Source organism: Molothrus aeneus, chromosome 16 (assembly GCF_037042795.1).
Source record: "Molothrus aeneus isolate 106 chromosome 16, BPBGC_Maene_1.0, whole genome shotgun sequence".
NCBI lineage: Eukaryota > Metazoa > Chordata > Aves > Passeriformes > Icteridae > Molothrus > Molothrus aeneus.
Window position 1 is genome coordinate 11,371,035 of NC_089661.1, and position 20,941 is coordinate 11,391,975.

Sequence of the window (20,941 nt, forward strand, 5' to 3'; positions counted from 1 at the left end):
GGCATTTCTGTGACATGATATGGATAATATACATTAATATATAAATACCTCACAAATAATTCAGAGTGTTTCCATTTCATCAACAATCACTGGCCAATGTATTTACTTTATGGTAAGGATTATACATTTCATTATAAATGGCTTGCTGGGCATGTCAGCAACTTTTACATCTCCATTCACTTTATTATTAATGGTTTCCTGAACAGTAATGGCATAATAATGCACACAATGCAGCATGAATATTTGATGTGGCATCTATAGTCTCCCATTTATCATTTATAACAGGCTACAAAAACATTATAAAACATTTATTACAAATTTATAGATCACTTTATACTAAAAAAAAGTTGTGTTATAAATACATTATTAATCCTTTATGTCATTTATAGGAATCCCTTGTAATAAGGCCTTAGCATATGTTGCTGCACAACCGTAACAAGAGTGGTGTGGTGAGGAGGAAATACAGCACTGTGAGGCTGCTCCCAGGTCCTGGGTGTATTCTGTGATGGAAAGCAGAAACATCTGCACTCAAAATTAATCAGACTGCCAAGGGACCAATCAAAAGAAAGGCTGGATTAACTCAAAGTTGGGTTTTTACCCCTCACTTCCCTCAAAAAAGACATTTGCTGGAGCCCTGAAAGATGAGCTGTCCCACATTTCCAGAACACCTTTGATAAAATAGTATAATTTACAAAAAGCCTGGCTAACAGTGAGCAGTCCTTCCCATCTCAGGTATCTTAGGGCTTGGTAAGAAATAAAGAGGAAGTGCTGGGTTTAGGAAATGTGTCTGTGGAGTTTCTGTTTAGCAGTGTGCATCCCCTGCTGCGCTTCCAATCGACACAGCGCAGCTCTGGGAAAGGAGGAGAAGGAAATGAGGTTTGGAAATGGAGTGGTTGCCAGTTGCCATCATACAAACAGTGAAAATCAGCTCCTGAGTGCAGCTTTGACACAGCTGTACTTACCCCTTTCAGATTTAATGGCCCAGATGGGGCACAGCCCAGGGAATGAGACTTCATTTTTTAAAAAATATATTTGTTTAACATGACAATCTGTCTTCTAACAAACCCAGCTCAATGAGCCAATGCAGTCAGTCCCTTCTCATTACCTCGTGCCTTGGGAAGGGGCAGCTGGGGCTGGGTGGCAGGGGACACAGACCCACAGAGTGGAAAGCCAGGCTGGGCTCAGAGCAGCTGTGGTTTCCTGTGTGTCACAGGCCACCACATCTCACCTTGTCCCTCCCTGTACTGAGCCCTGTTTATCACCAGGATGGTCAGACTACAAATCCAGGTTTGCAGGCACCAGAAGAAGAAACTATTAGTTGCTGGCTCCAAGCTGTGCACCCCAAGAGAGGGTTAGTCTGGAGGTACAGCCCTTGGTACACCAGAAGAATCAGGTGCACATTTTCCACTGAGGTGATTAAAATGACATTGCTGAAGGAGTTTGCTAATACAGTAAGGGTATTGCTGCTGGCCCAAGAATGGCTTTCCAAAGTACAGGCAGCAGAGAGTTGTGCAACCTCTGGAGGAGAGCTCTGTGGGAGTTTGCAGCTCTGATGAGCCTTTAATGCACCAACAGGTAAAGTAACACAGGAAAGGGCAGGAAGGGAGCAGAGCTGCCTGTGCAGCTGCCTGTTACCCACAGCTGCTGCTCTCTGAGGATGTTCCTCAGGGGATGATGCTGACAAATCCTTACTCTGCATTGTACCTCTCCTTTCTACATCTTTTCCTTCGAGGGAGTCTTATAGGTCCATATCCTTTTTTGGAGACTTTGCCCCTGCTCACTGAGCTTTTCCCAGAGCTGCTGGGTGAGGTTTCCCACCTGTGATGCACAGCTGGCTCATGGAGCAAAGTGTGTCCTGCAGCACAGTGCCTGCTCCCCTAGCTCCCTTCCCAAAGTGTGTTTGGAAGCTTGTTGGAGCAGCAATCCACAGATATGGACTGATTTATTCTTCTCTACTTATAGACACTCTTCTTTCTCTTCCTCGGTCCTTTTCAGTTCTCTTCTTAGATACCAGGCTGCACCAGGGAAATGCTGGTGCTTCCTGACAGTTGCTATAACTATGACCAGTGGGGATTACTCTGCTATCACCTCTTAAATTTATCCTGGTTCCCATATGCAGCAACCAAAGGATTTTACCATTAGTAGAGAAAAAACTTAAATATCTGACTAGGCCACCCTAAAGCCCAAAAAAACCCAACCAACATTTGTCACCTTGAAGACTCGAGAGGAGGAAGGGCCAATTCCTTGTATCAGGAAATGTGGGGCCTCATGAAGCTGAGAATCAAGTGATGCTTTTATTTTTTCCCTCATAAGAGAGCGTAACATCATAGAAAAAAATCACATCTTTTAACTATTGTGAGAAATCAGCTGATCAAATTGAGCTACTTCATAATTTTGCCTCAGGCTGTGTGCAGGGCTGTTCACCCCCAACAATAGGAAGTGTGTGTTGTAGCCAAGAGCTCTCATACATCCCCGTGCCAATGGCTTGAATGAAATTGAGGGATTTAAAACAAGAAGGAAAAAGCATTTGTCTCATCAGTAACATGCCTCATCAGCTCTCTCTTCCCAGAAGGCAGCCAGGCTGACTCCACAGAGATGGAAAGGCCCCAAACAGGGAAAAGAAAGCCCAACAATTTCACAGCTACTCACGCAGAAATGCTTCCACATGATACCTGCCTCCCCTCAGAGTCTGACTAGTTTGACCTGTAAAAGTGGCAGAAAAAAAGTTATTATGAAATTCAAGTCTGAACAAGAATCTCCACTTCTTCCATTCTTCCAAGAAGATGAAAGAGAAAACGTGAAGTTACAGGAAAAGGCACTTTGGTAAATCTCTCTGCAACACATCCTCCTGAGAAGCTCACAAATGGTAAACCCATTATCCTAAAATCTCAAAGGACCAAAACCAGTGAGCATCAGAAAACAGAGTGTCCTATCACCTAGGTATAATACAATATCACATCAAAACAGAAAGAAGTCTCTCCCTTGTCCCTCCTGCCCACCAGCCAGATGTCCTGCTGGCTTTTCTGTCCCCCAGTGCAGTGAAATGAGGGACAGGCTAGAGGGTGATTTCAGAAAGTTGTTTCCAGGCAACAAAGATAAGAGATTGCTCACATCCTGCATCCTACACACCAGGTGATAGGAAAAATGAAAAGGGCATTAACAGCAGCTTGGTGGGTCACCAGTCCCAGGGAGCTGAAAGGAGCACTCCAAGAGGGTTGGGGTGGTATTTATTTCATAAGGTGCTCTCCCCTTGTCGGACAAGGAGGGGAAACAGATAAATGTGATTCCAGTCTTTGCACTGCCATGGCAGAACACTCTCTCTGGTCCTCCAGGAGCTGCAAACATCCCCATTCTTATCAGAAAGCAAAAGCAAAGGTGTGTTTTGCAGACCAAAACCTGTTTGGATCATGCAACTGGGTGAAGTGACCCCAGGTTTATCAAGGCACATCCATGGGAGCAGAACACACCCTGGAGCAGGAACTGGCTTGGGCACTTTGAAATGCTGTGTCTTATCAGTAAAGCAGAATTTAAAGCCTGTAAAACCAATAAAATTTGTTAGTGATTAACAGTGTGAACATGCTGAAGCAAAAAATCACGTCACATTTTCCAGGCCCAAGTGAAGTTTCCTTTTCCTGGTAGTGAGGGTGAGGTCTTGTTCTTGTTTCAAGGAACACAAAAACACTTGCTCATCATTCAGCTTATTTCTGAATCCTGAAATCCAGCTGGAACCTCACCTGGAAAAGAAGCCAGCTCTTACCTCAGGTTACAAACTTCATAGGAATAAAATCCTTGAGACAGAGTAACTCTAAAGGCCTGAACTTTCCACTTCTGCACTGAATTGTCAGAAAAACTACAAATTGCCTTGTTTTCACCCAGACCAATCCTGAAGCACTCTGTTTTATTAGGGGGAGAACAGGGACTGCCCTAGAACATTTATGACAGTATAAAATTGTGACTCTCCAGTCCTGGCCACCCTGTGTCCCTGTGCTGGTGCCTTGGTGGGTGCAGAACCAGGGATGGCCTCATGTGGGGCACTACAAACTCTGCAAGAGAACTCATGGTGGATGTGTTTTGGGATGCCCCAAAAGGGCTGAGCACCCTTAGAGGTCTCACTCCTCTCCAAAGATACTCACAATAAAATCATATGCATCACTTTAGATTTTGAATATCATTATTGGTTAAAAAAAAAAAGAGAGAAAGGGAGGTAATTTTATTACTCTTATGGCATGTTTTCCATTATTTGCATAATTGCTTAATGCTAATAAGACAATTAGCAATTCTTACAGCTTAATAATTACCCAGCAATGACTGGGCTACTGTAGCTTAATTAATTTTTTAATTGTTGCTGGGGGTCTTGACATTTTTGTCAGTATCTTCTTGTGTTAGAGATGGTGTTCCTTCAAACAGGCTGATACCAAAACACCACCAGCAACACGGGACAGGCAGATATGTTTTTATAGATGTCTTCTGATTTTAAAATGATGGGAAATTTCAAGCTCTATATTCTGCTACTTTAGGGGCAAATTATCTGAATACAAGGATAGAGAACAGTCCACCTCAGGAAAGTGCTACCCCTAGAGCAGCCAGGGTTACTTGGATGGTATGGGGCTGGCTTTGACACTCCTGTAGTTACCATTTTTAGCTTTTAGCAAACCAGTCCTCGAGTTAAGTGTGAACTGCACTGTCCTGAACCATGGTGTGGCCAGAAGGAAGTTAATTGAGGGCAGGCAGGGCCAGGATTGCATTTGTCACTGATGGGGGTCACAGATGAGGTTGGCTGGAGGAAGGGGATGGCAGAGCCCCGGGGAGCTGTCCTGGGAACAGGCTCCACTCAAAGACACCAGGTAGAAGGAGTTTTCCTCTCCTTTTTCATTTTGCACAAGACTTCCTGCCTGCTGCTCCTTGCAAGGTGAGGCTTCTCTTTACCCTTTCTCATTTCTCATGGCTGGCACAACATCAGCCTTTAGGCATGAAATCCCAGTTGGTGGCTGTTACCTGCACACCTCTCCCTGTGCTTCTGCTGTTGGTGTGGCAGGTTGGGCAGATTTCCCTCTGAGCTCAGTGGTGGGACTTGTCCAGCTGCCCAATGCCAAGCATGTCCCAGAGGCAGCAGCCACTGGGGCAGGAACAGGCAGGCACCTCCCTGCTTAGTCACACCCTGCTCATGAGCAAATTTACATGCTGCTCCAGGACACCCCTCACAGTTCCTGGGATGCACAACCTTGCCCAGAGCTGTGCCAAAAAGCCACAAACCTCCAGGACACTGGCACATGTGAGGGGCCACAATTGCAGCCCCACAGAGCCTGGCAGGTGTGTGGCATGGCCAGCTTGGAGATGCCCATCCAAGCAGTTGAGGTCCATCATTTGCATGCTGGACAAGAGCCAGCCTTGCCCTGAGCTGGGTGCAGCCCCAGCATGAGACACAAACCTCTGGCCAGTTTTCTCCTCCCCATCATGCCTCCCCCTACAGCTGGCAAGGCATTCCCAGTGTATCTGAGAAGACAAAAAGCCTCCCCACGAGCCAGTGTTAAACATATTTCCCAACCCCAGACACCAGCTCTGGCAGCCCAGTTCTCTTTAGAGAGCTCTTGACTACAGGAGATGATGGTTAAAAAGTGTCTAAACAAGCATTCTGCACCAGTCTGGGATGTGCTGCCTGTAAGGCAGATGGGAGCAGTGACTTCCACTGGGTGAGTCATGGGGCCCCATGGGCTTGGCCAGGAAAGACCCTGCAAACCTCCTCCCCACTCCTCTTCTGATCAAGGCACAAGCTCTTGAAGACAGAGAAGATGGGCCCAGCCCCAGGAGGAGCCTGGGATGAGCTGTGAAGGGTGACACTGCCAGCTCAGCCAGGATGGGAGGAGAGGAGGTGCTCAGCCAGGCAGAGATGGAAATTACAGAGCACAGACTACAGGCAGCAAGTGTCAGGGCATCAGCAGCACTGTCACTAACCATGTGAGAGCTGTCACAGCTGCCTTCCCCAACAGCAGGGATGGGGCCCAGCCAGGCACCCTCTAACAGCCCTGTTTTCAGCATTGATCTGGTTTTGATGATGTGCTTCAAGCCAAGGCAACCTGCTTAGCTCCACTGGGTCCAGTGAGAGGGTGGCAGCAGATAAAATGCATTGTGGGAACCTTCAACACAGCAAAAAGGAGAGATCAACAAATCATAAGATGATTTTTGTACTGGGAGATCCATGGGAAGTGTCGGTTCTGCAGAGTAACTCCACCCACATCATCTCCATTTGACTTCATTTCCTGATTTCCCAAAAGGAGATTCCTGCTGCTGCTAAAGAGAAGCTCCTTCCACCTTCCCAGACACATCTCTTTCCACACAGCTCTGCAAAGCCTGTCTGCTCTGGACTGGGGGGTCCTGAAGTAGTTCTGCCAACATTCAAGTGTGCCCTGCTCCTGACCCAGGCATCCTGGAGCAGCTCTGCTCACCACAGGCATTGCAAAACAGACACAGGATAATTTGGGACCAACCACATTGTTTGGTTTTTGCCTGTAAATGTTTCTAGTTGCAGCCCCAGAGTGGAATTTCTGGAAAGCCCCAGCTGCAGAGAGGATCTTTACCAAAGCACCACTATTGTGCTTGACTCACTGTCCTTGCACAATAACAGTCTTGAGACATCTTCCTTGCTCCTTGGCTCCAAGTCCTTAAAAGCCCTTTTCCAGGAAGTCCCACAAGTTCCCAGCTGCTCTAGGCCCACAGCAGCACCAACAGAACTACCCCCCTGCCCTGACAAACTGAGCAGTGCCTTAATGATGTGTGATAAGGGACTAAGGAAAGGGTTCCCAGTGAGATTGCTGGCTCCCCTTGGACAGGCATTAATCCTGCTGTCACTGAGCCCCCCAGGAAACCCATTCCACTGACTTGATCTCCTTCAGCTGTTCCTCCACATAATTTACATGGAGCTAATTGCCACAGTAGTGGCTCTGGATGCAAAGCAGATGCTGCTGAGGAAAAGAGCATGTTGCATCCATAACTGATGGCTCTAATCTCTATTTAAAGACAAGGCTACTTAGAGTTGATGGGAGGTTCAGTTCTCCCCCTTTTCTTCTCCATTTCTTTGCAAAGCCAGCTGGACATTCATTCATTTTTTGACACACCTGCTAAAGTGCTCAGCTGTGGTATTCCTCATGTGCAAGAACAGCCAATATTTCCCCACCAGCCACCTATGAGGTCACAACTGTCCCTGCCACCAGCAAGGAGATAAAATTCCTCCAGGATGTTTGTCATTAGAATACTACAGTGCTTCTCTACTAACAAGTGGAGCAGCAGAGGAATAGAGACAAATGACAGGAGAACAAATTGGTGATTAGACATAAGTGAGGCTGGAGAACAAGCATACAGAGCAGTAATTTCTCTGGAGCAGGGGAAAGGAAGATTTCCTGTCCTCAAATGACAGCTGGCAAATAAACCCTCACCCCTATCTGAGGCAAGGACCAGAGAGCAGTGGTCAGAAGAGTCACAGGGAGGAACTGGCAGATCCCAACGAGGAAACCCAGCTGCTGGTTCAAAGTCTCCACTGTGACAGTGGCCAGCTGCTGGGATGTTTGCAGATTTACCAAGAAGTCTGTTGTATTTGTTTTTAAACAAAAGTTTTCCAAGGAACCTCTTAAAAGTTGTCCTGTCAGCAGCTGGTACTGACCCAACTCATCCATAGTCCCTCACTGACCCTTCCAAATCTGTTTCATTTCTTGCATATCCTGTAAAAGGTCTAGACAGCTCTGTGAGCCCTTGGCCATGGAGGTCTTCCAGAGATGCTTTGTCTAGAGTAACAAGAGACTGAAGAACAGGGTGAGAGGGATGTCAAGCTATGCCCAAGAGAGCAGAGAAAGGCACGATGGAAACAAAGAGAATTTTAATTATAAAATAAAAAAACCACCCACCCCCAGAAACCAAAGTGGTCTCCCCCTGCACAAATCTGCATGTTCTCTCCAGCACAGAGAGTGCAGACACTTCAATTGCAAGGGCCATCGCTCACTCCCTTCTGCTCTCCCAGCAGCTCTGCCTTCTTGGAGAGACAAAAAACCCCAAACAACAAACCAACAGCCACTGCCCCAAGACCCCAAGAAGGAAGTGGTCCCTGTTTGGCACAATGTTTAGGAGATTTTTCTCCCACAATAATGGCATCTCAGCCAGGCAGATTGATCCTTGCCCTTTTCTGATCTTCAGTCAGCACCTTCTTCTTTTCCAGCACAGTCTGGGCTGCCACATCACCTCTTTGATCCTCCAGCACATGGGTTGCAATACACTGCTCTTCTTACAGGGTTGTAATGCAGCTGATGAATCCATTAAATTAATTCCTCTGGAAATGGAACTCCCAGAACCACATGTTCATATCATGGCCTCCATATGCAGAATCTTCAAGGCCTCTGAGATCTGAGAGCTGGTGTCAATCTGGCCGTACATGCCCACCAGGAAGGCCCTGTGCAGCAGCACTGCTGCATGTTCTGGGAAAGGGAAAGGCAGAGTGAGGACTGGCCCCAGGGCTCCATGTGCAAGAGCAATCCACCAACAACCACTGGGTGAGCATTTGCAGCTGTATGAGAAATCTCTCCTTCCATAAGAACTTGGCACAATGCCCCCTCTAACAGCTCTGTGGGTTTGTGATCATGTGAGAGGTCACAACTCAGAGAAAACCATAAAGGAGCAAATCTACTTGAAGGAAGCCCCCCTTGTCTCTATGCCAACTCCCCCTTGTGAAGCTCAGCCCAAAGCTACTGCTGGTATTGACAGCCTGGTCTAAGCAACAGCAATCCATGGCAACTTCCCAGGGAGTACAGGACCCCAGCTTTGACCCTTGTGAGGCCAACCATGGCCCAAAAGGGGCTGATCTCCAGGTACCTTGGCAAAGGAGGGTGTACTCAGGCAGGTTCCTCAGCGCTGTCTGCACCACCTCGAAGTCTCGGCTGCCCAGGCAGTACATGTAGGTGGGCAGGAAATCTGCAGCAATGCTGGGAGTGAAACATGACAGGGTCAGTACATGTAGGTGGGCAGGAAATCTGCAGCAATGCTGGGAGTGAAACATGACAGGGTCAGTGGAGCCCCAGATCAGCCAGCACAGCCTCAGGTGCAGTGGTGCTCACCTGGGGCTGTTCTGGATGGAGCGCAGAGCCAGGCTGAAGGCCAGGTTTCGGCAGGAATCCTCTGATGAACTCATCAGCTTCTGCAGGTTTGTCTGAAAGATGGACAAATGTGGATCACAGGGCCATTCAGGGAGCACAAACTCCTCAGACTGGCATTACTCCCCCTCCACACCAATCCAGCCCAACACAAATCCAGCAGGTACTGGCTGACCCCAGAAATCCCTCTTTGTAAGACAGATTATCCTGGTTTTGAATACTTTAAAGTACCCTTCTGTAATCTTATTTCATGTGGGACAGCTGAGTTTTCCCTAGTTTCCAGCTTATTCAACAGAGCTGTTCTGTTCTCTTCTCTCCTTGCCCTGGGAAGAGGACAGAGGTTTAATTCTTCCTCTGACATACAGTAGATGATAGCTGAGGCAGTATGCAATGGAGGGAAATATTGTCTGCTCTCAGCAGGGCTAACTGAGGACACTTTTTTCCTATGGTGCTGCAACAACCACTCAAAAAGCAGAGGAAGGGTAGTGCTTAAGCTGGCTGGTGAAAAGAATCTCTTCCAGTTGCAGTTTAAGACACCAATACTCACAGCAAAAAAGGCAAGAATTTCTGGCCTCCGTCTGGACATCTCATCAATGTCTGTCAGCACCTCCAGGATATCTGGGAGAAGACACAGGTTGGAAAGGTGACTGAAATTCACTGATCCAGCAAAGAATCTTTCCTTTTCCCCCCCAAAACAAATCTCCCAAGCCATCAAGTTTCCCCACTTGCACACAGAGGTAGTGTAATGAAGGCAGTTCTTCAGAAAGGAGGAGACCAGGGATGTGCCAGATCAACACATCCCAACCTGCCCAGGCAGAAGGAATCCAAGGGGTGAGAGGTTTCAGTTTCAGAACACCTTCTTCTGTAAATAAAGACCTTCAGAGTGTCTCTTTAAAAAACAGGGTACAGGCAGGACGTTTTTGTCCTATTGTACCTTGGAAGGAAAACTGTCACAGCTTAGGTATGAACACAGGACGCTTGTAATTGCAGAAGACCTTTGGAGATTATTGTTCCCATATGCCAGATTAACATGGTTTTCTTCCATGAAGGCCATTTGGGGATTTCTAGCAAATCCTGCTTCTCATCAGTTTGGTATTTCATTCCTATCAGCACTTTAGACCTGGCTTGAACTGCAGCATTCCTTGATTTACTCATGCTATCTCCCAAAATGCTTGAAGATCCTTGAAGAGCCTCAAAGGGGCCATCAAATGGCCCAGAAGGGCCAATCTCAAATGGCCTAGAAGGGCCACTGAAGTAGTGCTGAGCTAAGAGATAACAGAATCACAGGAAGCCTCTGTCACAGAATCACAGGAGGCTATGGACAAGTTAATCCAAAAATGGAACAACATCCTAACTGCTGGTGACTTCCAAACACAAGACTGAAACAGGAAACCAGGCTGCTGCTGACAGATAAGTAACAAGGTTGACAAATGTCTGCATTTGCCCTGTGTCTCTGCACAGCAGGGCCTCACTCACCCTCCACTGTCTGGCCTCTGGAGAGCCTCTTCATGTATGGGGCCATTTCAGCCGGCGTGAGGGGAGTGAAGAGGGACACGCTGACCAGGGGGAGAGAGCCAGCAGCTGCTTCATCTGGGGGAGAGAGAGAGCAGGGCACTCCTGACAGCCTCTGGGCTGGCCAGGATTCCCCAGCAATGCAGTGGTGTATCATGAGCCACCAGCAATGCTGAGATACAATTGTCTCACACTGTCTCTAATCTCACTGCACCTCCTGTAACCCACTCAGCTGACACTGAGGAGGAAGCTTTGCAAGCTCTTTTAATGCTGAATAATTTTCCCCATGCAAGCTGTGCAAGCTGTCAACAGTGGAAGAATGGATGTACCCTTAGTCCCCCCAACAGGTCAATCCTTAATTGTGGATTAAAAGGGCAAAATCCACAACCAGGAAACTCACCATTGTTAAGAGCTGTTCTGCTTCAGTAGTGATACCACTGGCAGGAAAACAAATTAACCCATCCCAAATACTGGTTCCCAACTGCTGAGCATACAAGTGCCATTCTCCACTCTAAACACACTGAACTGCTACAAGAACAATCACAGTACACACCCCACAAAAACACCTATTCTCCAAAACAGAGTGCAGGTTCACCAGCTGGAATAACTCTTCTCCCACCCAGACTCACCATCCTTCTCTTCATCAGAGCCCCTGTCCAAGATGCCACTCTTACTAGGCAGACTCAGCCCAGCCAGGAGGGACTTCAGCATTGCTAGGTCACTGTTGTCTGATGACAGGTCACTGGGAAAAAGAAGTGGTGTGTTTGGCTTTCAATAGCAATAAGGGCATGAGAACAGATATGCACACTGAAACAAAGAGCTTCTCAGAAGCAGAAACAAGATTTTTTCTTTTCTTCATAACTGCAACTCAAATGCATTTCCCCCACATAGCTGTAGGTGGGACCCTGCTGCCACTGCTCTGGGTAAAGACTCTCCAGCTGCCTCTAGGAAAGGTTGCAGGGCACTATAATACCTCAATATAACATTTAGGCCATTATGTGAGTTAAAGTCATTATGTGACTTCCTTGGGCTCAGTTTTCACCTATAAAGAAGAGATATGCTGCTCATTTCAGTGGTGACTTAAGGTAGCCAAGGGTAAAAAAGTGCCATATTAGCAGCTACTCTGTCACATCCTCTTGCTGTCTTCTGTCTGATTAGCTCCTGGCAATCTGACTGTGCATGGGCTAAGAGACATAAGGAAGCTTACTGGAGTGGATCCGAGTGCTTCTGCAAGAAGGAGACAGCTGCCTGGGCATTGCACGTGATGTACTTGTGGATAAACTGCACAAACTTGCTGATGAAGGCAGCCAGGTGCCGGGAGGATTTTCTGTAGTTCTGGGAAAGAATCAAAAAGGTGAGAGTTAACCAAAAAATAGCAGCAATGCACTGCTCCATCCTACACCTCTGGGTACCAGGGAGCAGTTTCTTGATCTGCTGCCTCCACTTCAAGCTCTCCAAAATACTTAATGCATTTTTTTGTTCTTAAGCATTCAGGAAGGCTTTCCCTTCAAATGAGAAGCACCAAGGTTGGCCCTGTGTTACAGGAGCTTCCCCATCTAGTGGCCAGCAGCCGGCAGAGGGAGGGAAGCAGGGATTTTCCTACCAGCAGCAGACGGATGAAGGACAGGAGACAGTCCCAGAGTGCCGCCTGGTGCTCGTTCTGGAACACCTGCGGCTGGAGCAGCTCCAGGATCCCCAGGACATGGATGAAGAAGGTCAAGTGGTTCTGCTGCCTGAATTCCTGGAAATTGAGGTGAACGCGGCCGTGCAGCAGTGCTGCAATCATTGGCAAGTGTCTGAAACACCAAACGAGAAAATCTAGGCCTAGATCTTTCAAAGGTACATGTTACCTCAGTTCCTGGAAGGCAAAATCCCTTATCCTCTCCCAGAGTTCTTGTCTTGATCCCTGTATAGATAGACTCAGCATGCCCCATTTCCCACCCATACTCTGCTCCCTAGTCTCCAATTCCAAGATTATTTCCTGACAGACACAAGGTGTTGCCTCATTGTAAAAGGTGTCACTTTGCTGCCTTTTCTCCTGACTTCTCTACATGAAGGTGAATTCTCTCACCAACATTGTGACTGCTGCCAGTTTGTTCCCTTTCTAGGACAAGGGTGGATGCTTTTCAATAAGCCCCAGAGACACACAGGGAGAGAGAAGTACCTAAGGAGGAGGATGGGATGAGCCACAGCCAGCTTCCTGCAGGCCATATTGGCATCCCACACGCGGCTTTCGGATGACTTGGAGTCACTGGTGTCTGCGAGGAGGTTAATGAATCTGTGAACCAGGGCATCAAGCTGCAAGACAAATAATGAGCAAACTGTTAAGAAGTTTAATGTACAAACCAGCCCCTGGCTCTCCAGCAGTGTTTCCCAATTCCTTTCCAGCTACACAGGGGGGTTAACAGAAATTATTTTCAGGTAGAATCTGCGAGCAGATGCAGTGTTCCAGCTGGCATGGGATCTGAAGTCCACAGTCCCTACAGACACCAAAGCAGGATCAGATGCCTGCACACTTGTGCCTTACAGAAGCCTTTGGCACACAGAAGCTTGTGGAGCTTATACTATTTTATAGAAGGACACTGCAAAACAAACCACACCAGAACTCTCTTCTCTGGAGAGTGCAAGCAGGGATGGGGTAAGAGAAAATCAAAATAAAGAAACCAAAGTCACCCAGGAAGCTTTTGCCAGCCCTCAGCTTCTAAACTGGACATCAAGGTAGCATCCATTGTGCATACACAACTGAAAAGGGGCCTTCCTATGCCTCTAACTTTACCTTGCAAGTGCTGCTGTCTCTGGCTCCTTCACTGGTAAGAAGCATCTCAGGCATAGGGACCAGGAGCTCAGGTAGTTGCAGGTATATCTGCAGCAGAAGGTCCTGGCAGCATTTGCCCACAGAGCTAAAGGAAAAGGGGAGAGGTCAGCCACTGGACACTACATTAGTTCAACCAGCAAACACCCCAGACCCATCAGATTAGTAACACCCTTCCTGCATGTGGTAAACAGAGCATGTGAAAACAAAGACATCAAGAATCTCAACCAGTGTTTTTTAAGTCTTTGCTTCTTTTGAACAGCTCAAATCATTCACTTTCTACACAGATCCATGCACAGTCTATGGGGATCCACCAGGAGGCCATTTGGAGTTAGAAAACTGCAATTCAAAGGAGAAGAAAGCTCTGCTTACATCTCCAGTGCTGAGTTCCTGCATGTGGTACTCACAGTCAGCCCCATCCCAATTGGAAAATAAGCCAGAACCAGAACCATTCAGACTAACCAGCATGTTCTCTACACACCTGAAACCCCTGGAGATCTCTGGCATAGTCTGTACTGGGAGGCAGTAGGAAGAAACAGTCACTCAGAATCTTTCCTAATATCACCATAAGCAAGGTTGGAATTAGGTCAGTTCCTTTCACTGCCACAAAAACATCATCTTCCTGTTCTTTCCACAGTCTTAAAATAGCTGTTAGGAAATAATTTGGTCTCCATTCAGCTTTCAAAGCAAGTCAGAAGCAGGATGTATTACAAGCAGTGACTCAAGGGATGAGTAGACAAGAAATCCCACGTTAGAAACTAGTAATCAAAAATAACCACTGCCTTAAAGAACAAAAGAAAAAACCTCAAGCATGTCAAGAATTTCATTCTGAAGTCCTAAAAGCAAGAAGGCCCTTAAATTTCACTTTTGAAGTCAGCTTCCTGGGCTGAGTACCACTTAAAACCACTTGTTATTTCCCCAGACCTTGGGAGGATAGTGTGCACTTTCATACAGGCTCTGAACATGATATTCTTAATGAAGACATACTGGCAAGTCTCAGCATTACCTGCTTGTGCCCAAGAACTACAATTCCAGCAGACAATGCTCCTCATTTGCACCCTCACCTGCTTCCCCACTGCTGGATGCAGTTGGTCAAATATTCTGTTACTTTTTTGATGTTCTCAAGGTCTCCATGAGAACAACTGAGCAGCAATGGCAGTCGAGACTGGATGAGTGTGCAGGAGGCTTCATCAGTGTTCTGGTGTCTGGTCTCTGCTTCAGCCAGGATCAGCTCCACCATGCTGATCAGTTCTGATGCCTTCAGGTGGAGCACAAATTCCTCACGGCGCTTCTGTAAGGCAAGAGAACACCCCAAATTATTCCACCCCAAATCCCAAGATCCTTAGCTCCTTCTAGTCACACCTTCCTCAACTGGAATGGAACCTTAAAACCCTACTTAAGAATGGCTCCATATCTAGAGCTCTGAAAAAATCACAACCCCAAATAAAATCTCTTTACCCCTCCTCTACTTCTTCATTTACTTCCATGTCAGCATGTGTGATGGGTCAGAAAGCATAATTCAGTCACCAGTTCTGTGGAGAAGAGACACAGCTTCCTTTTCTTTGTAATATGGCAATTATCCCATGCTGAGTTTTAGCTTGCTTGCCACTCTCTTGTGCCTTTACCAGATATTGTGGCAACTACTGCAGGGGAAGTGCCAAGTGGGCAAACTTTATGTGTTCCTATCAGCTTTCTGGACTCTAAACTGCCACTGTAATATGGAACAGCTAAGTAATCAGCTGAGGTACAGGCAGCAAACTTGGCACACTGCACCTGAATCACTCCAGCCACCTCTTGGCCATGGAAAAATCAGGCGCTGTGAAAACATTGCCTCTCACTCCATCCAGATAGGAATCTTGGAAGAACTGAACCAATACCTGAGGAGTTCTCTGGTCCCTTCCCTGCCAGATCCGAGGAATGTGAATACAGGCCCACAAGAAATCCAAGGATGCAGTTGGGTCAAATCTGCCAGAAGACAAAAGAAGACAGATTTGCAATTAGAGTCAACACAACCCTCGGGCAGCACACAAACACATGGAAGCATCACTAAACATGATGAGTACTGTGAAGAAAGAAACATCTGCAAATGTAAAAATAGGACCTATTAAGTCCCAAGAAGGGGGTTGGTTCTGTTCCCAGATTATGACTAAATAGTTGCTGCAATAAGCACAGCACAGGGTACAGAACAGAACAAATGGCATTCAGCAAGTGTGGGGGCTACATGGAGCCTTACACCAAGGTCAGGAGCTGGTCACCACCAAATAGCTGGTACAATCAGACCAATGACCTTACTGTCCCTATCACAGCAGTTACCTTGAACTGAGAAAGTAATTTAATTTTGAGCAAGAAATTAAGAATAAAATAATAAACTGAAATGCTACCAGTTTTAGAAGTATTGCTGTTACTAGGTTTTAGCATTTCCTGGTCCATAACTGTAACAATACCACTACACTGGAACTTCAGTATTTGAAAGCTGTGTACAGAAGCTCAGAGCTAGAGCTGCTGCAGAGATCAAAACTGGGAGGCTGATGCCATGAAAGGGTTACAAAAAAGACTGGAAATGGAGTTTAGTACAACCAAAAAATCCATCAGAGCCTGCCCAAGTACAGAGACAGCCCTCAGTTTGCTATCCAAGCCATCCTGCAAACCCTGTGTTCATAAAGACTACCAACAAGGGCAATGCAAGATGGATTACCCACAATTAGCACTTCCTGTTTAGAACACAGCCAAATCTTTATGTGCTGCTTCCATCAAACAGTAGGCAATATTTACATCAAGGTACACAAATCAGCAGGACTGAAATCTGCAGCCTTCTCACAAAGTCTATTTCTGGCTGACTTACATCTCCTGGCAGACACATCATGAACATGGCAGGTCTTGTTCTCCCTCAGACAGACAGAGTTGCCCAACTCAATCCCTTGGCTGGGCCAAACAAGGCTCACCTCTGCTCCCTGTTCCTGCCAAGCAGAAGCCTGATGCACTGGTGCAGTGTGGTCCAGCTGGACTGGTGAGTCAGGAGAGCCAGGAGGTATGGGCGGAAGGAGGGCACCTGGGACCCTGCCTGGAAGCACCAAGAGAGGAAGAGATGTAATGAACAGGTCCTGGTAGCAAGGTGGCTGCAGGACATGCCATGTGTATTGCAGAAGGATAACAACCCAGGAGGGCAGACAGCACAGACAGCATGAGGATTTAGGGCAACACTTTCTGAGAGAATAAGGCATCAGATGTGAAATTCAGTTTCAGCCTTAACTTTGGCATGGCACTTTGGGCAAGCCATTGATCTGTCTGCAAAAATACCAATGAAAACACAGCTGGCTGGGTTGTTATGAGACTGTGCTGTGTCTGCAAAGCACTTTGAAGTCCTTAAAAGAACATAACTGAGGAAATATAAAGATAAGAGGAAACATAAGCCCTGCACTGACAAATGTGAGCCTTGCACACAACTGTCCCCCTAGTCAGCCTGTACAGCTCTGGAACTCCTACAGTAACCTGTGCCAGAACATAAAAACAGCCCTTGCCCTGTTTCCAGGTGCAGGTCAGTACCCCAGAAAGTTGTTCCAGCACAGCAATCCTTCTGCCCAGCAACTCTTACTTTGTTCCAGGAGAACAGTAGCTTCTGCTGTAGATCAGGGCAGCTGCTGATGACCTCTGGGTCCAACATCTCCAGCCAGTCATTGAGAAGGCCAGAGGCAGGCCCTGGCCAAGCTGATTCAGCACTGTGGACAAAGCAAGGCCAGTGTCACTGGTGATACCATGCAGCCAGACCTACCTGTGAATTCCCATCATTGCCTTGGCTCACCTGCAGCTCTCCACCTCCTTCTTTACTGGGGTTTCTTCCTTGTCCTGGAGCAACAAGGAGCACACCACAGCAATTGGTTTCATGGCAGGACACCTGGTCTCAACAGTAGCTGAGAAGAGGACAGTCAGGAGCTCCTCCAGGTATGGAGAGTGGGTTTCAATCAGACCTTGAAGGACTAGCAGAGGGAGAAAGATGCCACTCATTAACTCCAGGATGTGGTGAAAGGTGAATCTTGCAAGTATTATTCCTGATAGCCAGGCAGGACCTTGTATCAAGATCCTGTATCTATCAAGATACTTGTGAATCTTGCAAGTATTATTCCTGATAGCCAGGCTCAGTGAGGAAGAGGGAAGCAGTGAGGAAGAGGGAAGCCATTTTTATTTGGGATAGTAGGCTTCCATTTCTTTTTGCTAGTGGAAACCAACGGTTTGCTCAGAGACTTAATCTGAGCCCCAGATCACAGTTTATAAAGCCACATAGAGTGGGGGAAAGGAGGTGATACAGGACAGGGCCAAGCTTAGATCAGTTCACATTTTCTGATCCAGGAGAAGGCAGATTCCCACAGCCTGCACACTAGGCACTGCCTTGCTGGGCTGGAAGTTCAAGCTGATGCTACAAAGAAGGAGAGCAGAAGGGACATCCATACCTTTGCTGATGAGCTCTGGCTCCACATTACACTTCTCTCCTGATTTCAGGGTTGCAATGATGGCACAGACCGTGGAGCTGATCAAGTCCGGGTCACGACGGAAAGAAAGAGCTTCTGTGAGGTGCAGGAAGCCACCTCTAACTGCAACAAAATCACAGCACTGGCATCACAGGGACAAGCCAGCCCCCACATCAGACTTCCCTCCTCCAGATTCCCCATGTGGCTCCAGGGCACAACTACTCAAACATATAATACACATTCTACTGCCATTTATGGCCACCACAACCCTTGACAGCTCTCCTGCATGTTGGGACATGTGGCTAAGAAGAAGCTCTGTAACCACAAACTTCCATGCCCAAGCTCTTGGTTAGACTCCTGCTCCCAAGGGATGGCAGATGATAAACAACTCTGTAAGTCATGATGCGACCTTGCTCCAGAGGCATTCCTGCATGCTCATCTACCAAAACTAGAGCTCACACAGAATTCCTGGCCTGAGAAATTTTAAGTTTTTCCAGAGAGATCTGCTGTGCTTGGTGAGATGCTACCAGGTGTCTACTGCAAACCCCCAGAGCTAAGGCACTTGGTTCACAGCCTCAAAGAGCTTCTGCAGCACAATGTGCTACTTTTGTAACTCCTTATGACACCTATCTAAAAGGCTGCCCGTGACACTTCCTGCTCCAGGTGCAGTTTTGTCTCTTTCTTGCCCCACTTTGCCCCCTCTGAGCCCCATAAGCTGCCCAATGCCAGTACCATCACTGATCCTGTGCCTTGAGGAGTATTGCACAGCAAAGGCCTTCAGCTGAGCTCGCAGGGGACCATCTTCCACAGCAGGGTTCTCCAGCCACTGCAGCATCTGCATGAGCACTTTAAAGAAGAGCGAGGAGAAGGCAGTGTCCTGTGGCACGGCGCGCTGGGAAGAAATTCTTTACAGTTAGGGTGGTGAGGCACTGGCTGAGGTTGCCCAGAGGTTCTGGACTCCCCATCCCTGAAAGTGTTCAAAGCCAGGTAGGATGGGCTTGGAGCAACCTGGTCTCGTGAAAGGTGCCCCTGCCCAAGGCAGGGGAATTGGAGCCAGGTGATCTTTAAGGTCCCTTCCAACCCAAACCATTTTATGACTCTGTGAATTAGACTTCTGCTCTCAATGGTCTGCAAATGCCCTGGCTTGCAAGACACATCAAATGCTACAGAATACTACAGATCCTAAAGCCAGCAGAGACCTACAGCTGTAAATCCAAAAAACAGTTACCAGGCTAGGTAAGGTACACTAACTCTGCAGGTAATCTCAGCAGTGCCAGCCTAGTCCCACCAGCCTGCATCCAGCTGCCCATGGCCAGGCAACCTGAGCTGAGCATTACAAAGTGTGCACACAGCAGAGCAGATGCCCTGAAGATTTCCCATTTCTCCCTCACCACTCTTTATGAAATGCTCCCAAACAGATTCCCTGTTTCTCCCTCAGTCCTCTGTATGAAATGCTCCCAAACAGATTCCCTGTTTCTCCCTCAGCCCTCTGTATGAAATGCTCCCAAACAGATTCCCTGTTTCTCCCTCAGCCCTCTGTATGAACTGCTCCCAAACAGATTTCCCGTTCCGCCCTCAGCCCTCTGTATGAACTGCTCCCAAGGCACTCACGTGGTACTGGTAGAGCTGGCGCATGAGCGGGCAGGAGATGAAGTGGTGGCGGTGCATGGCCATGACCAGGGCGCCGCCGTGCGCGGAGTTGAGCAGCGCAGCCACGGCCTGCAGCAGCCGCCCTGTGACCCCGCTGGCTGTGACCCCACTGGCCACAACCCCACTGGCTGTGACTCCACTGCTTGTGACCCCACTGGCTGTGACCCCACTCTCTGGCACAGCCCCTTGGCGGATGTGGGCCAGCTCCTGCCCCAGTGACTGCTGCAGCGCCAGGGCCAGCGGCCGCAGGCTGGAGTTCTGCCACCGCGGGTCCGGGGTCAGTGGGAAAAGCTGGGGAGATACAACAGGGAGTACATTTATGACAGACAATGAAAGGTTTGCTGTACCATGAACACCCTGAGGCTGAGGAGTGATTTACCTTGTACAGTTATACTGATTGTAGGCTAATGGGAACCTTCTGCTACAGCTTTTTCTATATTCTAGTGCCTGGCACATGAACATAAGCAGCATCTCTGCAACCCCAACACGATTATCCACACTGACACTGCAGGGGAATCCTACTACCCAAACACCAACAACTGACTTGGCCAATTAATTCCCTGTAGGCTCCTTCTGGAGTCAATGAAGGGAGGGAAGCTCTGTAAGCAGACAAGCCAGAGTACAAATGCTGTTTGCACACAGCTTTGCTGCCAGGGCCCTGTGAGCATTTCACAAATCCTGCATCCACTGCTGAGAGGAAAGGCACTATGCACAGAACAAACAAGGTGCAGAGACAGCAACATGCTAGTAGGTACTGACAGTACCAGGCATGATCAAAAGCCACATCACGTTCCAACGACAAGAGAAAATTCCTGCCAGTACCAACTCCACCAGGCTGTAATGGCACAGCCTCATTGCATCAGGGTTTCCATATTTATTGCCTGCAAACACTGCAGGATAAGGAGTCACAAGACACAGGTATAAGAGAAATGGATTTCGTGAAGCTGCTGCAGGGAAGCAGCTACTCAGCTGGAGGTTATGACAGTACCTGCAGCAAGATGCCTGCCAGATCATCTTCTGGGCCCAGCACACGGACCTGGCTCAAGGCCCGGATCCGACTCTGACTTTGGGAGTTTTCAGGACTAGATTTTGACCTTGCAGCCTCAGCGCTGTCTGCAAGAGGAATAAAAGGAAAAAAAGGAAATGCTGTTATGGTAGATAGCATCTAGAACCCCAACACCAGATCACCTTCAGCTTCACGGTCTCTAACTACTGAGAAATTCAGCAGCTTTTCACTTAATTCCAAGCAAGACCTACTTTTCCATATGACTCAGAAAAACTCACTGTAATAAACTCCAAAAATACTGGAATGTCTCTCTTTGCCAGAAGCAAAAAAACTCTGGCAAAGCACTGGTGTCTAACTGTAGCTTGCT

At 47.6% G+C, this 20,941-nt stretch overlaps 1 protein-coding gene across 1 annotated transcript in view; it reads right to left on the reverse strand.

Moving 5' to 3' along the window:
• Positions 1-7,850: 7,850 nt before the first annotated feature.
• The window catches only part of INTS1 (integrator complex subunit 1), a 28,247-nt gene continuing 15,156 nt past the window's right edge, over positions 7,851-20,941 (reverse strand). Inside the window, exons 29-47 of the mRNA XM_066561147.1 lie at positions 20,557-20,681; positions 19,530-19,859; positions 18,651-18,810; positions 17,901-18,041; positions 17,255-17,429; positions 17,048-17,171; positions 16,398-16,516; positions 15,333-15,420; positions 14,520-14,746; positions 13,420-13,543; positions 12,808-12,941; positions 12,247-12,439; positions 11,851-11,978; positions 11,273-11,385; positions 10,608-10,721; positions 9,679-9,749; positions 9,096-9,187; positions 8,854-8,963; positions 7,851-8,459 (exon numbers count right to left, since the gene is read on the reverse strand). Coding sequence (XP_066417244.1) covers positions 8,344-8,459; positions 8,854-8,963; positions 9,096-9,187; positions 9,679-9,749; positions 10,608-10,721; positions 11,273-11,385; positions 11,851-11,978; positions 12,247-12,439; positions 12,808-12,941; positions 13,420-13,543; positions 14,520-14,746; positions 15,333-15,420; positions 16,398-16,516; positions 17,048-17,171; positions 17,255-17,429; positions 17,901-18,041; positions 18,651-18,810; positions 19,530-19,859; positions 20,557-20,681 — 2,684 coding nt within the window. The 3' untranslated portion in view covers positions 7,851-8,343. The remainder of the gene's footprint in view (positions 8,460-8,853; positions 8,964-9,095; positions 9,188-9,678; positions 9,750-10,607; positions 10,722-11,272; positions 11,386-11,850; positions 11,979-12,246; positions 12,440-12,807; positions 12,942-13,419; positions 13,544-14,519; positions 14,747-15,332; positions 15,421-16,397; positions 16,517-17,047; positions 17,172-17,254; positions 17,430-17,900; positions 18,042-18,650; positions 18,811-19,529; positions 19,860-20,556; positions 20,682-20,941) is intronic.